Below are 15,000 nucleotides of genomic sequence, written 5' to 3'. Positions count from 1 at the left end.
GGCCAGCTATACGTACCACTGGCTATATAATAATATACTACTGTATCTCTCCACTAGGGGCGCTGTATCCAGACGGTACATCAGGCAGACTGAAACAGGATGACAGTGTAGGCCCCGGGGCAAGCTATACGTACCGCTGGGAGGTGCGACCTGAGTTCTCCCCTACAGACGGAGACGCAGCCTGCCTGACCTGGGTATACCACTCACATGTAGAGGCTCCTAGAGATATCACTTCTGGACTCATAGGAGCTCTGCTCACCTGCAAGAAAGGTCTGTGTGTTCCCCTACCTCAACACTTCTAATAACCCCCAATACTCACCTGAGAGAAAGGTCTGTCTGTTCCCCTACCTCAACACTTCTAATAACCCCCAATACTCACCTGAGAGAAAGGTCTGTCTGTTCCCCTACCTCAACACTTCTAATAACCCCCAATACTCACCTGAGAGAAAGGTCTATGGGACTGTGTGTGTGTGTGTGTGTGTGTGTGCGTGTGCGTGCGTGCGCGCGTGCGTGCGTGCGTGCGTGTGTGTGTGTTAATCTGTGAACTGCCTATGAACCCTTTATAAAGCCTACGTAAATTAATACACATTAATGCAAACTGTTGCCCATCATACCTTAATCTGTATTGAGATGAAGAGGTCGTTCTGGTGTTTAATGTATAGATGTAAATCTGGTGTTAACCAGGTATCCTGACAGAGGAGGGTCGTGTAGATGTAGACAGAGAGGTCGTTCTGGTGTTTAATGTATAGATGTAAATCTGGTGTTAACCAGGTACCCTGACAGAGGAGGGTCGTGTAGATGTAGACAGAGACTTCGTTCTGATGTTCAACGTGGTGGACGAGTCTATGAGCTGGTACCAGGAACACAACATCCAGACCTTCTGTTCTGACCCCGCCTCCGTCGACCCTGAGGACCCAGACTTCCAGGAGTCCAACATGATGCATGGTGGGTAATCAAGTCTTGCCTGCTAGAACAAACCCTAAAAACAACTTAATTTCTTTCTCCCTCTCCCCCCCCCATCTCTCCGACAAGTCCTTTCCTCTTCCTACCCAGGATCCCTCATTTCACCCCCTCCTCCCCCATTTCACCCTCTTCTCCCCCATTTCTTCCTATCCTCGCCTACCCCATGTGAAAAGGCTGGCCGATGCCCTTCACATAAAAAGGTTTTTACTAAAAGCGAAGAACAGTTTATTCTCAAAATAGGATATTTATTTTTAACGAATAGATATATACAAAAACAGGCTAGAAAATTGAAAACAAGGGTTAAAACAAGGGTTGAAGACAAGGGTTGAAGACAAGGGTTAAAACAAGGGTTAAAACAAGGGTTAAAACAAGGGTTGAAGACAAGGGCTAAAACAAGGGTTAAAACAAGGGTTGAAGACAAGGGTTAAAACAAGGGTTGAAGACAAGGGTTAAAGTTTGTGACCTCAAATAAAACAAACAGGCTCACCTCTCAAATCTAATTGGAATCACATGTTATTTGTCACATGCTTCGTCAACAACAGGTGGAGACTAACAGTGAAATAATTACTTACAGCTCCTTTTATATGTACTTTTACAACAATGCAGAGTTAACTTCTTATGGCTGCAGGGGCAGTATTGAGTAGCTTGGATGAAAGGTGCCCAGAGTAAACTGCCTGCTCCTCAGTCCCAGTTGCTAATATATGCATATTATTATTCGTATTGGATAGAAAACACTCTGAAGTTTCTAAAACTGTTTGAATGATGTCTGTGAGTATAACAGAACTTATACTGTGAGTATAACAGAACTCATATGGCAAAAACCTGAGAAGAAATCCAAACAGGAAGTGGGAATTCTGAGGCTGGTCGATTTTCAACCCAGCCACCAATTGAATACACAGTGGGATATGGATGAGTTTGCACTTCCTACGGCTTCCACTAGATGTCAACAGTCTGCAGAACCTTGTCTGATGCCTCTACTGTGAAGTGGGGCCGAAGGAGACAGGAATTTTTGTTGACTGTACAATTTGGCGGGTAACTGTATGGCTTCCTTTTGTGGCTGAACGCTGTTCTCAGATTATTGAATATTGTGCTTTTGCCGTAAAGCTTTTGAAATCTGCATTAAGAACAAGTGTATCTTTAATTCTATGTAAAACATGTATCTTTCATCAAAGTTTATGATGAGTATTTATGTTATTTGACGTGGCTCTCTGCAATTTCTCCGGATATTTTGGAGGTATTTCTGAACATGGCGCCAATGTAAACTGAGGTTTTTGGATATAAATATGAACTTTATCGAACAAAACATATATGTATTGTGTAACATGAAGTCCTATGAGTGTCATCTGATGAAGATCATCAAAGGTTAGTGATTAATTTGATCTCTATTTCTGCTTTTTGTGACTCCTGTCTTTGGCTGGAAAAATGACTGTGTTTTTCTGTGATTCTGCAGTGACCTAATGTCACGCCCTGACCGCAGAGACCTTTTTATGTCTCTATTTTGGTCAGGGTGTGATTTGGTTGGGCATTCTATGTTCATTTTCTATGTTTTGTATTTCTTTCTGTTTGGCCGGGTGTGGTTCTCAATCAGGGGCAGCTGTCTAACGTTGGTAGGTAGCTTTTCCCCCACCGATGCTTTGTGGGTAGTTATTTTCTGTTTTGTGTTTCTGCACCTGACAGGACTGTTTCGGTTTTCGTTCATTCTCTTTGTTGTTTTTGTTATTAGTGTTCAGTTGTAATAAATTAACATAAACGCTGCGCTTTGGTCCGACTACTCTTCCTCCGACGACGGAAATCGTTACACCCAACATAATCGTTTGTGGTGCTTTCGCTGTAATGCCTATTTGAAATCGGACACTTTGGTGGGATTAACAACAAGATTACCTTTAAAATGGTATAAGATACATGTATGTTTGAGGAATTTTAATTATGAGATTTCTGTTGTTTGAATTTGGCGCCCTGCACTTTCACTGGCTGTTGTCATATCGGTCCCGTTAACGGGATGCAGCCATAAGAAGTTTTAAAGATGAACAATTGAAATCGTGATACTAAGATTAAATACAGTGAATCATTTTTTATTTGTATTTTATTTATTTCACCTTTTATTTAACTAGGCAAGTCAGTTAAATTCTTATTTTCAATGACGGCCTAGGAACAGTGGGTTAACTTCCTGTTCAGGTGCAGAAGGACAGATTTGTACCATGTCAGCTCGGGGATTCGAACTTGCAACCTTTCGGTTACAAGTCCAATGATCTAACCACTAGGCTTCCTGCCGCCCCTCCACTCTAACCACTAGGCTTCCTGCCGCCCCTCCACTCTAACCACTAGGCTACCTGCCTCCCCTCCACTCTAACCACTAGGCTTCCTGCCGCCCCTCCACTCTAACCACTAGGCTACCTGCCTCCCCTCCACTCTAACCACTAGGCTACCTGCCGCCCCTCCACTCTAACCACTAGGCTACCTGCCGCCCCTCCACTCTAACCACTAGGCTACCTGCCGCCCCTCCACTCTAACCACTAGGCTTCCTGCCGCCCCTCCACTCTAACCACTAGGCTTCCTGCCGCCCCTCCACTCTAACCACTAGGCTACCTGCCGCCCCTCCACTCTAACCACTAGGCTACCTGCCGCCCCTCCACTCTAACCACTAGGCTACCTGCCGCCCCTCCACTCTAACCACTATGCTACCTGCCGCCCCTCCACTCTAACCACTAGGCTACCTGCCGCCCCTCCACTCTAACCACTAGGCTACCTGCCGCCCCTCCACTCTAACCACTAGGCTTCCTGCCGCCCCTCCACTCTAACCACTAGGCTACCTGCCGCCCCTCCACTCTAACCACTAGTCTACCTGCCTCCCCTCCTCTCTAACCACTAGGCTACCTGCCGCCCCTCCGCTCTAACCACTAGGCTACCTGCCGCTCCTCCGCTCTAACCACTAGGCTACCTGCCGCCCCTCCGCTCTAACCACTAGGCTACCTGCCGCCCCTCCGCTCTAACCACTAGGCTACCTGCCGCCCCTCCTCTCTAACCACTTGACTTCTCAGTCGATGTGGCGGGGTACTAGGTAATTGAGTAGTACATTGAGGTAATATGTACAGTGCATTCAGAAAGTATTCAGACCCCTTGACTTTTTCCCCGCAAAAATTACGTTTCAGCCGTATTCTAAAATTGATTAAAGAAATAATTTCTCATCTACACACAATACCCCATAATGACATCACAATACCCCATAATGACATCACAATACCCCATAATGACATCACAATACCCCATAATGACATCACAATACCCGAATATAACATCACAATACCCCATAATGACATCATAATAACCCAGAGTTAACAGAGCTGTGTGTGTGAGAGAGAGAGTTAACAGAGCTGTGTGTGAGAGAGAGAGAGTTAACAGAGCTGTGTGTGAGAGAGAGAGAGAGAGAGAGAGAGAGAGAGAGAGAGAGAGAGAGAGTTAACAGAGCTGTGTGTGTGAGAGAGAGAGTTAACAGAGCTGTGTGTGAGAGAGAGAGAGAGAGAGAGTTAACAGAGCTGTGTGAGAGAGAGAGAGTTAACAGAGCTGTGAGAGAGAGAGAGAGAGAGAGAGAGAGAGAGAGAGTTAACAGAGCTGTGTGAGAGAGAGAGAGAGAGAGAGAGAGTTAACAGAGCTGTGTGAGAGAGAGAGAGTTAACAGAGCTGTGTGAGAGAGAGAGAGAGAGAGAGAGAGAGTTAACAGAGCTGTGTGAGAGAGAGAGAGTTAACAGAGCTGTGTGAGAGAGAGAGAGAGAGAGAGAGAGAGAGAGAGAGAGAGAGAGAGAGTTAACAGAGCTGTGTGAGAGAGAGAGAGAGAGAGAGAGAGAGAGAGAGTTAACAGAGCTGTGTGAGAGAGAGAGAGTTAACAGAGCTGTGTGAGAGAGAGAGAGAGAGAGAGAGAGAGAGAGAGAGAGAGAGTTAACAGAGCTGTGTGATAGAGAGAGAGAGAGTTAACAGAGCTGTGTGAGAGAGAGAGAGAGAGAGAGAGAGAGAGAGAGAGAGAGAGAGAGAGAGAGAGAGAGAGAGAGAGAGAGAGTATTAAATTAATTCTATTAAATCAAAGAAAGCTTGTGGTCTAGACAACATCAGAAATGAAATGCTGAAAAACAGCACACCTGAGTTGCAAAATGCTGTGCTTAAATTGTTCAACATGGTTTTAACTTCTGGCTGCTTCCCTGATGTCTGGAACCAGGGGCTCATCTCCCCTATCCACAAAAGTGGAGACAAATCAGACCCCAATAATTACAGGGGAATTTGTGTAAACAGTAACTTGGGAAAGGTTTTCTGTAGCATTTTGAATTCAAGAATTCAAACCTTTCTTCAAGAAAAAAATGTAATAACTAAATGTCAAATTGGCTTTCTCCCTAACCATCGCACTACTGACCATATATACACCTTACACACACTAATTACTAAACACGTCCACCAAAAAAAAGAGGGCAAAATCTTTGCTTGCTTTATTGACTTTAAAAAAGCATTTGATTCTATTTGGCACGAAGGGCTATTCTACAAAATTCTCCAAAGTGGGCTTGGTGGTAAGGTGTATGACTTAATAAAATGTATGTACACAGAAAACAAGTGTGCAATAAAAATCTAAAACCAAAGAACAGAATTCTTTTCACAATGTCGAGGTGTGAGACAAGGCTGTAGTTTGAGTCCAAATCTTTTCAACATTTATATCAATGAATTAGCAGACATGTTGGACCATTCTCCAGCCCCAGGACTCACACTATTTGACACAGAGGTGAAATACCTGCTATATGCTGATGACTTGGTACTTCTATCACCAACCAAAGAAGGTCTTCAATAGAACATTAATATTCTAGAGCAATATTGCCATAATTGGGCCCTGGCAGTAAATTTCCCAAAAACTAAAATCATGATTTTCCAAAAACAAAACAGATGTCAGAAACACAAATATAAATTCACCCTGAACAACACCATCATTGAACACACAAAAAATTACACCTACCTTGGTCTGACCATATCTGCATCGGGAAACTTTAATAGGGCAGTAAATGCACTCAAAGAAAAAGCCCGCAGAGCATTGTATGCAATAAAAATGAAATTATTCAAAATCAACATCCCAATTAGAATTTGGACCAAAATATTTGACAGTGTAATCCTACCAATAGCTCTTTATGGAAGTGAGGTTTGGGGGCCACTCAATAAACTGGACTTTAAAATGTGGGACAAACATCCAATTGAAGCCCTACATGCAGAATTCTGTCGGAAAATCCTACAAGTCCAGAGAAATACACCAACTAATGCATGTAGGGCAGAATTGGGCCGCTTTCCAGTAATAATGAAAATACAGAAAAGATCATTAAAATTTTGGCTACATCTAAATTCAAGTCCAAATTCGAGTCTGCAATTTAAAGCACTTCAAACCCAAGAGCTGAGCCCAGAAACGAGCCCTCTCAGTCAGCTGGTGTTGGACCTCACCAACCAAGATGACACCAGCACTGCTTCAAAAGAAAGAATTCCAATAAACAAAATCATGAACCAATCAAAGGACTCATATATACAACATTGGAAAAATGAAACAAAATCCCAAAGCCGACTAAATTGCTCTGACCCTAAACAGAGAATATGAATTGGCTGAATATCTCTACTCTGTCAGAGATACGAAGCAGAGACAGATCCTTACCAAGTACAGGCTGAGTGACCACCGATTGGCAATAGAAACCGGCAGACATAAAAAGACATGGCTACCCAAAGAGGAGCGTGTATGTGGTCACTGCACGACAGGGGAGGTAGAAACAGAGATGCACTTTCTCCTTTACTGTGATAAATATTCCCCACCAAGAGATTCATTATTCACAGAAATGACTACATTTATTCCAAATTTTAACTTATTAAACCCAGAGGAAAAACTAAAAATACTCATGGGCGAAGGAGCAATGGCTCCTCTTGCAGCCAAATATGTATTTGCCTGCCATAGCCTGAGGGACACTGAATAATAACATCTGCATAGTAAGCAGTAACTTACTTATTATGACTGTTATTGTTATTACTGTTATTGTTATTAGTATTATTATTGTTGTTTATCATTCCAAATAGTAGTGGTATGGGTGGTAATGGTAATGATAGCAGTTTAATGATGGTGGTGCTGGTAGTGGTGGTAATGATGATAGTAGTTGTAGTACCGATGTAATGGTGAAGATGACCGTTATTTAGTTATAAGTTAGTTATAGTTTAATTTTTTAATTTTTTATTACAATGTATATTGTATACATTGTTGCTTTGGCAATATTGACACAATGTTTTTCATGCCAATAAAGCAGCTTGAATTTTTTGAATTTTTGAGAGTTAACAGAGCTGTGTGAGAGAGAGAGAGAGAGTTAACAGAGCTGTGTGTGAGAGAGAGAGAGTTAACAGAGCTGTGTGAGAGAGAGAGAGAGAGTTAACAGAGCTGTGTGAGAGAGAGAGAGAGAGTTAACAGAGCTGTGTGAGAGAGAGAGAGAGTTAACAGAGCTGTGTGAGAGAGAGAGAGAGAGTTAACAGAGCTGTGTGAGAGAGAGAGAGAGAGTTAACAGAGCTGTGTGAGAGAGAGAGAGAGAGTTAACAGAGCTGTGTGAGAGAGAGAGAGAGAGAGAGAGAGAGAGTTAACAGAGCTGTGTGAGAGAGGGAGAGTTAAGAGCTGTGAGAGAGAGAGAGAGAGAGAGAGAGAGAGAGAGTTAACAGAGCTGTGTGTGAGAGAGAGAGAGTTAACAGAGCTGTGTGAGAGAGAGAGCGAGAGAGAGAGAGTTAACAGAGCTGTGTGAGAGAGAGAGAGAGAGAGAGAGAGTTAACAGAGCTGTGTGTGTGAGAGAGAGAGAGTTAACAGAGCTGTGTGAGAGAGAGAGAGAGAGAGAGAGAGAGAGAGAGTTAACAGAGCTGTGTGAGAGAGAGAGAGAGTTAACAGAGCTGTGTGTGAGAGAGAGAGAGAGAGTTAACAGAGCTGTGTGAGAGAGAGAGAGAGTTAACAGAGCTGTGTGTGAGAGAGAGAGAGAGAGAGTTAACAGAGCTGTGTGTGTGTGAGAGAGAGAGAGAGAGAGAGAGAGAGAGTTAACAGAGCTGTGTGTGAGAGAGAGAGAGAGAGAGTTAACAGAGCTGTGTGTGAGAGAGAGAGAGAGAGTTAACAGAGCTGTGTGTGTGTGAGAGAGAGAGAGAGAGTTAACAGAGCTGTGTGTGAGAGAGAGAGAGAGTTAACAGAGCTGTGTGTGAGAGAGAGAGAGAGTTAACAGAGCTGTGTGTGAGAGAGAGAGAGAGAGAGTTAACAGAGCTGTGTGAGAGAGAGAGAGTTAACAGAGCTGTGTGAGAGAGAGAGAGTTAACAGAGCTGTGTGAGAGAGAGAGAGTTAACAGAGCTGTGTGAGAGAGAGAGAGTTAACAGAGCTGTGAGAGAGAGAGAGAGAGAGAGTTAACAGAGCTGTGAGAGAGAGAGAGAGAGAGAGAGAGAGAGTTAACAGAGCTGTGTGAGAGAGAGAGAGAGTTAACAGAGCTGTGTGTGAGAGAGAGAGAGAGAGAGAGAGAGTTAACAGAGCTGTCTGTGAGAGAGAGAGAGAGAGAGAGTTAACAGAGCTGTGTGTGTGAGAGAGAGAGAGAGAGAGTTAACAGAGCTGTGTGAGAGAGAGAGAGAGTTAACAGAGCTGTGTGTGTGAGAGAGAGAGAGAGAGAGAGTTAACAGAGCTGTCTGAGAGAGAGAGAGAGAGAGAGAGAGTTAACAGAGCTGTCTGTGAGAGAGAGAGAGAGTTAACAGAGCTGTCTGTGAGAGAGAGAGAGAGTTAACAGAGCTGTGTGTGCGCAGGTTAAATCTGTTCAGTCTACTGAGGGTGTAGAGGTGCTCCAACTCCCTCATGGCATTTCTCCAGCAAACATTTACACACCTGTGTCTGATTCGGCAATTAGTGACAGAAGCCAACAATTAGCCAACCTGTTCTAACAAGAAAACATTCAATTAAACACAATCAAGAGGTTGAAGTGAAATGGTGGAAAAGATATGAAGATATCACTACTAGACGACGGACTCATAACCACACAGGAAACCAGGGGTTTAGTCTGTTCACATTGTAACACCCTCTTGTCAGTGCTGGGAACTATGTCAGTTATGGGCAACACCATTGTTTGTGTCTTTCCATCTTCTTGTTGTCCTCTTGCCAGGACTTGTACATGATATACTTTGTGACTGGTAATAAAAGGAGATACGTTCTCAGATCTTCTAATCTGTCATTTAGAAACTGAATGTTCTGACTAGCAGGCTGAATACTGTGACAGAATGTCTCCTCTCCTCTCGTCTGTCCTGGCAGCGTGTAAAGGGGACATGTTTGGCAACCTGCCTGCCTAGCTGGTCTAGTGAAATGGATTCTCGGTAACAGATGCTGTGCAGACTCTAGTGCAGTAGAAGCCTTAACCCATTGTTCGCCCGTCTTGAAATAACTGATGGTCCATTGCCGACCCTTCTACCTCCCAGGAGAGTTTTCATCTGTTATCGTGAATACTGACTACATTCCACCTCAGGACAACAACAGCAACAAGCTTGCAATTAGCAAACTGTACGAGGCTATAAACAAGCAGGACACCAAGCACCCAGAGGCTGCTTTTCTTGTTGCCGGCGATTTTTTAAAATTCCGTGATGCCTAACTTTTATCATCACGTCTCCTACACCTCTAGGGGCGATAAAGTTATAGTCCTAGACCACTGTTACTCTTCCCACAAGCAAGCATTCAAGGCCCTCCCTCGTCCCCCTTTCGGCAAATAAGATGATGTCTCCCTACTCCTGCTTCCTGTTTACAAACAGAAGCTCAAACAGGTAGTACCCGCGATGTGCTCTGTAGAGAAATGGTCCTCTGAATCGGGGGCTATGTTGCAGGACTGCTTTGCTAGCGCTGTCCGGAATATGTTTCGGGACTTGACGACCTAACCTCCTTCGTCTCGGGCTTCATCAGGAAATACATCGCCCAACGTCGTCCCAACAGTGAAAGTTCCGCTCTTCCCTAGATTAACACCGAGCTACGCGCTAAGCTAAAGGACAGAGCTACTGCAATCGCAGCAGCTACCCCCGAGGCTACGGCTGAGGACAGGTACAACAAGTCCCACTGCTACGTCCGCAGAGCCATCAAACAGGCAAAAGGACAATATATGGCAACAAGGTGGAATCCTATGACACCGGAGCCGACGCTCGACATATGTGGCGCGGGCTACAGTCCATTACGGATTACAAAGGTAGACCGTGATATATCCAACGATGCCGCTCTACCAGACAAACTCAATGCATTGTATGAAAAAAACAACACTGGGCCATGCACGAGACCCCCCCCCCCCCGCCGTCCCAGAGGACTAGGTGATCTCGCTCTACGAAGCCGACGTGAGTAAGGTTTTGGTCACGGAGCCAGACGTTATTCCACGGCGCGTTCTCAGAGCACAGACCAGCTGTGACAAAGGAGATGATTGTGGACTACAGGAAAAAGAGGACCGAGCACGCCCCGATTCTCATCAACGGGGCTGTAGTGGAGCAAATTGAGAGCTTCAAGTTCCTTGGTGTCCACATCACCAACAAACTAACATGGTCCAAGAATACCAAGACAGTCGTGAAGAGGGCACAACAAAAACCTATTCCCCCTCAGGAGACTGAAAATATTTGGCATGGGTCCTCAGATCCTCAAAAGGTTCTACAGCTGCACCATCGAGAGCATCCTGACTGGTTGCATCACTGCCTGGTATGGCAACTGCTCGGCCTCCGACTGCAAGGCACTACAGAGGGTAGTGCGTACGGCCCAGTACATCACTAGGGCCAAGCTTCCTACCATCCAGGACCTCTATACCAGGCGGTATCAGAGGAAGGCCCTAAGCCACTTTTTTCTCCATTTCCGCCTGAATGACGTGCCCAAAGTAAACTGCCTGTAGCTCAGGCCCTGAAGCCTGGATATGCATATAATTGGTACCATTGGAAAGGAAACACTTTGGAGTTTGTAGAAATGTTAAAATAATGTAGGAAAATATAACACCATAGATATGGTAGGAGAAAATCCAAAGAAAAACCAACTGGATATTTTGTAGTTGACAGACCATCCTCTTAGAAATGCAACAGAAAGGTCATTTAAAAAAATTAGCTCCCTGGATGCAATTCCTATGTCTTCCACAGGGTATCAGCAGTCTATGTTCAAGGTTTCAGGCTTGTAACTTCAAAAACGAATAACAAATAACAGTTTTAGTAGAAGGACACAGTCTTGGAAATCCGTGTTTGCGCGCGCCATGAAGAAATTATGCACCTGCTAAAATTGGTTTCCTATTGAACATACTTCTTTCCATATGAAATATTATAGTTTGATTACATTTTAGGGTATCTGAGGAGTAGATAGAAACGTATTTTGACTTGTTGAAACAAAGTTTAGGGGTAGATTTTCAGATTCCTATCTCTGCATGTTGAACGAGTGGATTACTCAAATCGATGGCGCCAACTAAACTGACTTTTTGGGATATAAAGAAGGATTTTATCTAACAAAACGACACTACATGTTATAGCTGGGACCCTTTGGATGACAAATCATAGGAAGATTTTCAAAAAGTAAGTGAATATTTTATCTTTATACGTGAATGTATTAAACCTGTGCCGGTGGAAAAATATTTTGATGTGGGGCGCAGTCTTCAAACAATCGCATGGCATGTTTTTCGCTGTAATAGCTACTGTAAATCGGACAGTGCAGTTAGATTAACAAGAATGTAAGGTTTCAGCCGATATAAGACACTTATATGTACCTAAATGTTTAATATCCATAATTTTTATGATTATTTATTTGAATTGCGCGCCCTCCAGTTTCACAGGAAGTTGTCCCGCTGGACGCCTAGCCTTAAGGAGCCTCATTGAGCGTTCTGCGCTGTGCTCTTGCAGTCATCTTTGCAGAACGGCCACTCCTAGGGAGAGTAGCAACAGTGCTGAACTTTCTCCATTTATAGACAATTTGTCTTACCGTGGACTGATGAACATCAATGCTTTTAGAGATACTTTTGTAACCCTTTCCAGCTTTATGCAAGTCAACAATTCTTAATCTTAGAAGTATTCTGAGATCTCTTTTGTTCGAGGCATGGTTCACATCAGGCAATGCTTCTTGTGAATATCAAACTCACATTTTGTGAGTGTTTTTTACAGGGCAGGGTAACTCTCTTACCAACATCTCCAATCTCATCTCATTGATTGGACTCCAGGATAGCTGACTCCTGACTCAAATAGCCTAGGGGTTCACATACGTTTTCCAACCTACACTGTGAATGTTTCAATTATGTATTCAATATAGACAAGAAAAATACAATAATTTGTGTGTTATTAGTTTAAGCAGACTGGGTTTGTCTATTGTTGTGACTTAGATGAAGATCAGATCAAATTTGATGACCAATTTATGCAGAAATCCAGGTAATTCCAAAGGGTTCACATACTTTTTCTTGCCACTGTATATACAACCACTCCAGAACCCCTGGACATTGAATAAGGTACTGACCTGTATATACAACCACTCCAGAACCCCTGGACATTGAATAAGGTACTGACCTGTATATACAACCACTCCAGAACCCCTGGACATTGAATAAGGTACTGACCTGTATATACAACCACTCCAGAACCCCTGGACATTGAATAAGGTACTGACCTGTATATACAACCACTCCAGAACCCCTGGACATTGAATAAGGTACTGACCTGTATATACAACCACTCCAGAACCCCTGGACATTGAATAAGGTACTGACCTGTATATACAACCACTCCAGTAGTCCTGGACATTGAATAAGGTACTGACCTGTATATACAACCACTCCAGAACCCCTGGACATTGAATAAGGTACTGACCTGTATATACAACCACTCCAGAACCCCTGGACATTGAATAAGGTACTGACCTGTATATACAACCACTCCAGTACCCCTGGACATTGAATAAGGTACTGACCTGTATATACAACCACTCCAGAACCCCTGGACATTGAATAAGGTACTGACCTGTATATACAACCACTCCAGTACCCCTGGACATTGAATAAGGTACTGGTACTGACCTGTATATACAACCACTCCAGTACCCCTGGACATTGAATAAGGTACTGACCTGTATATACAACCACTCCAGAACCCCTGGACATTGAATAAGGTTCTGACCTGTATATACAACCACTCCAGAACTCCTGGACATTGAATAAGGTACTGCCCTGTATATACAACCACTCCAGTACCCCTGGACATTGAATAAGGTACTGGTACTGACCTGTATATACAACCACTCCAGAACCCCTGGACATTGAATAAGGTTCTGACCTGTATATACAACCACTCCAGTACCCCTGGACATTGAATAAGGTACTGGTACTGACCTGTATATACAACCACTCCAGTACCCCTGGACATTGAATAAGGTACTGGTACTGACCTGTATATACAACCACTCCAGAACCCCTGGACATTGAATAAGGTACTGACCTGTATATACAACCACTCCAGAACCCCTGGACATTGAATAAGGTACTGACCTGTATATACTTTAACTCTCATCGTAGTTCTATGGTGTTTATTATTTGTACTTAAAAAGAAACTCTTCTATTTTCTACTATTATTATTATCACTGCGTTGTTGGGAAAGAGGTCTGAAGGTAGAATGTCCCTGTAGTGTTTTACACCTGTGAACGTGGCGAACTTGAAACCATCTGTATCTCTTCTCTGCTTTTCTCTTCTCATCCTCTCCTCCTATCCTCATCCTCCTCCTCTCCTCATCCTCTCCTCCTCTGCTCATCCTCTCCTCATCCTCTCCTCCTATCCTCATCTTCCTCCTCTCCTCATCCTCTCCTCCTCCTCTCCTCATCCTCTCCTCCTCCTCTCCTCTCCTCTCGTCCTCCTCTCCTCATACTCTCCTCATCATCCCATCCTCATCCTCTCATCCTCCTCATCATCCTCTCCTCCTCCTCTCCTCATCCTCCTCTCCTCACCCTCTCCTCCTCCTCTCCTCATCCACTCCTCATCCTCCTCTCCTCATCCTCTCCTCACCCTCTCCTCCTCCTCCTCCTCCTCCTCCTCCTCCTCTTCTAATCTCTTCCTCCTCTCCTTTCCTCAGCCATAAATGGGTATATGTATGGTAACCTGCTTCACATGGAGCTGTGCCAGGGTCGCACGGTGGCATGGCACCTGTTTGGGATGGGCAACGAGGTGGACATACACTCCGCGTACTTCCAGGGCAACACCCTATTGGACCGCGGTCACCGTGCCGACACACTCAGCCTGTTCCCGGCAACCTTCGTCACCGCGGCGATGGTTCCCTTGGCGACCGGGAAATGGCTGCTGAGCTGTCAGGTCAACGACCATCTACAGGGTAAGTCACCTGACCCCAAACACCTGACCTCTGACCCCTGACCTACCAACCACTAACCTATCATTGACCACTGAGCATGTATTGTTGATTGTAATCTAATCTGCCTGACAACCTTCAGAGGTCGACAGGGACTCGTGTGGCCAGATTTCTGACTAGTGGAGCTGAATAAGGTGTGTTAAAGTAGGAATGGAGCAAAAACCTGCACAACCAGTATCTGGCCACACGTTAGACATGACAGTTGGTTCCAACCAGTATCTGGCTACACTAGACCTAGTTAGATATGACAAGAGGCTCCAACCAGTATCTGGCTACACTAGACCTAGTTAGATATGACAGGAGACTCCAACCAGTATCTGGCCACACTAGACCTAGTTAGATATGACAGGAGACTCCAACCAGTATCTGGCCACACTAGACCTAGTTAGATATGACAGGAGACTCCAACCAGTATCTGGCCACACTAGACCTAGTTAGATATGACAGTAGACTCCAACCAGTATCTGGCCACACTAGACCTAGTTAGATATGACAGTAGACTCCAACCAGTATCTGGCCACACTAGACCTAGTTAGATATGACAGTAGTTCCAACCAGTATCTGGCCACACTAGACCTAGTTAGATATGACAGTAGACTCCAACCAGTATCTGGCCACACTAGACCTAGTTAGATATGACAGTAGACTCCAACCA

At 44.3% G+C, this 15,000-nt stretch overlaps 1 protein-coding gene across 1 annotated transcript in view; it reads left to right on the top strand.

Moving 5' to 3' along the window:
• LOC120040202 (ferroxidase HEPHL1-like) overlaps nucleotides 1–14,309 on the top strand; it is a gene marked incomplete at its 3' end in the record, with an annotated part of 16,586 nt that extends 2,277 nt beyond the window's left edge. Inside the window, exons 2-4 of the mRNA XM_038985447.1 lie at nucleotides 58–270; nucleotides 772–945; nucleotides 14,055–14,309. Coding sequence (XP_038841375.1) covers nucleotides 58–270; nucleotides 772–945; nucleotides 14,055–14,309 — 642 coding nt within the window. The remainder of the gene's footprint in view (nucleotides 1–57; nucleotides 271–771; nucleotides 946–14,054) is intronic.
• Between the last annotated feature and the right edge of the window lie 691 nt (nucleotides 14,310–15,000).

The sequence above is a fragment of the Salvelinus namaycush genome, unplaced genomic scaffold (genome assembly GCF_016432855.1).
Source record: "Salvelinus namaycush isolate Seneca unplaced genomic scaffold, SaNama_1.0 Scaffold3351, whole genome shotgun sequence".
NCBI classification, from domain to species: Eukaryota; Metazoa; Chordata; class Actinopteri; order Salmoniformes; family Salmonidae; genus Salvelinus; species Salvelinus namaycush.
Note: the sequence above shows the minus strand (reverse complement) of the source record. Positions and strands in the feature narration are given on the sequence as shown.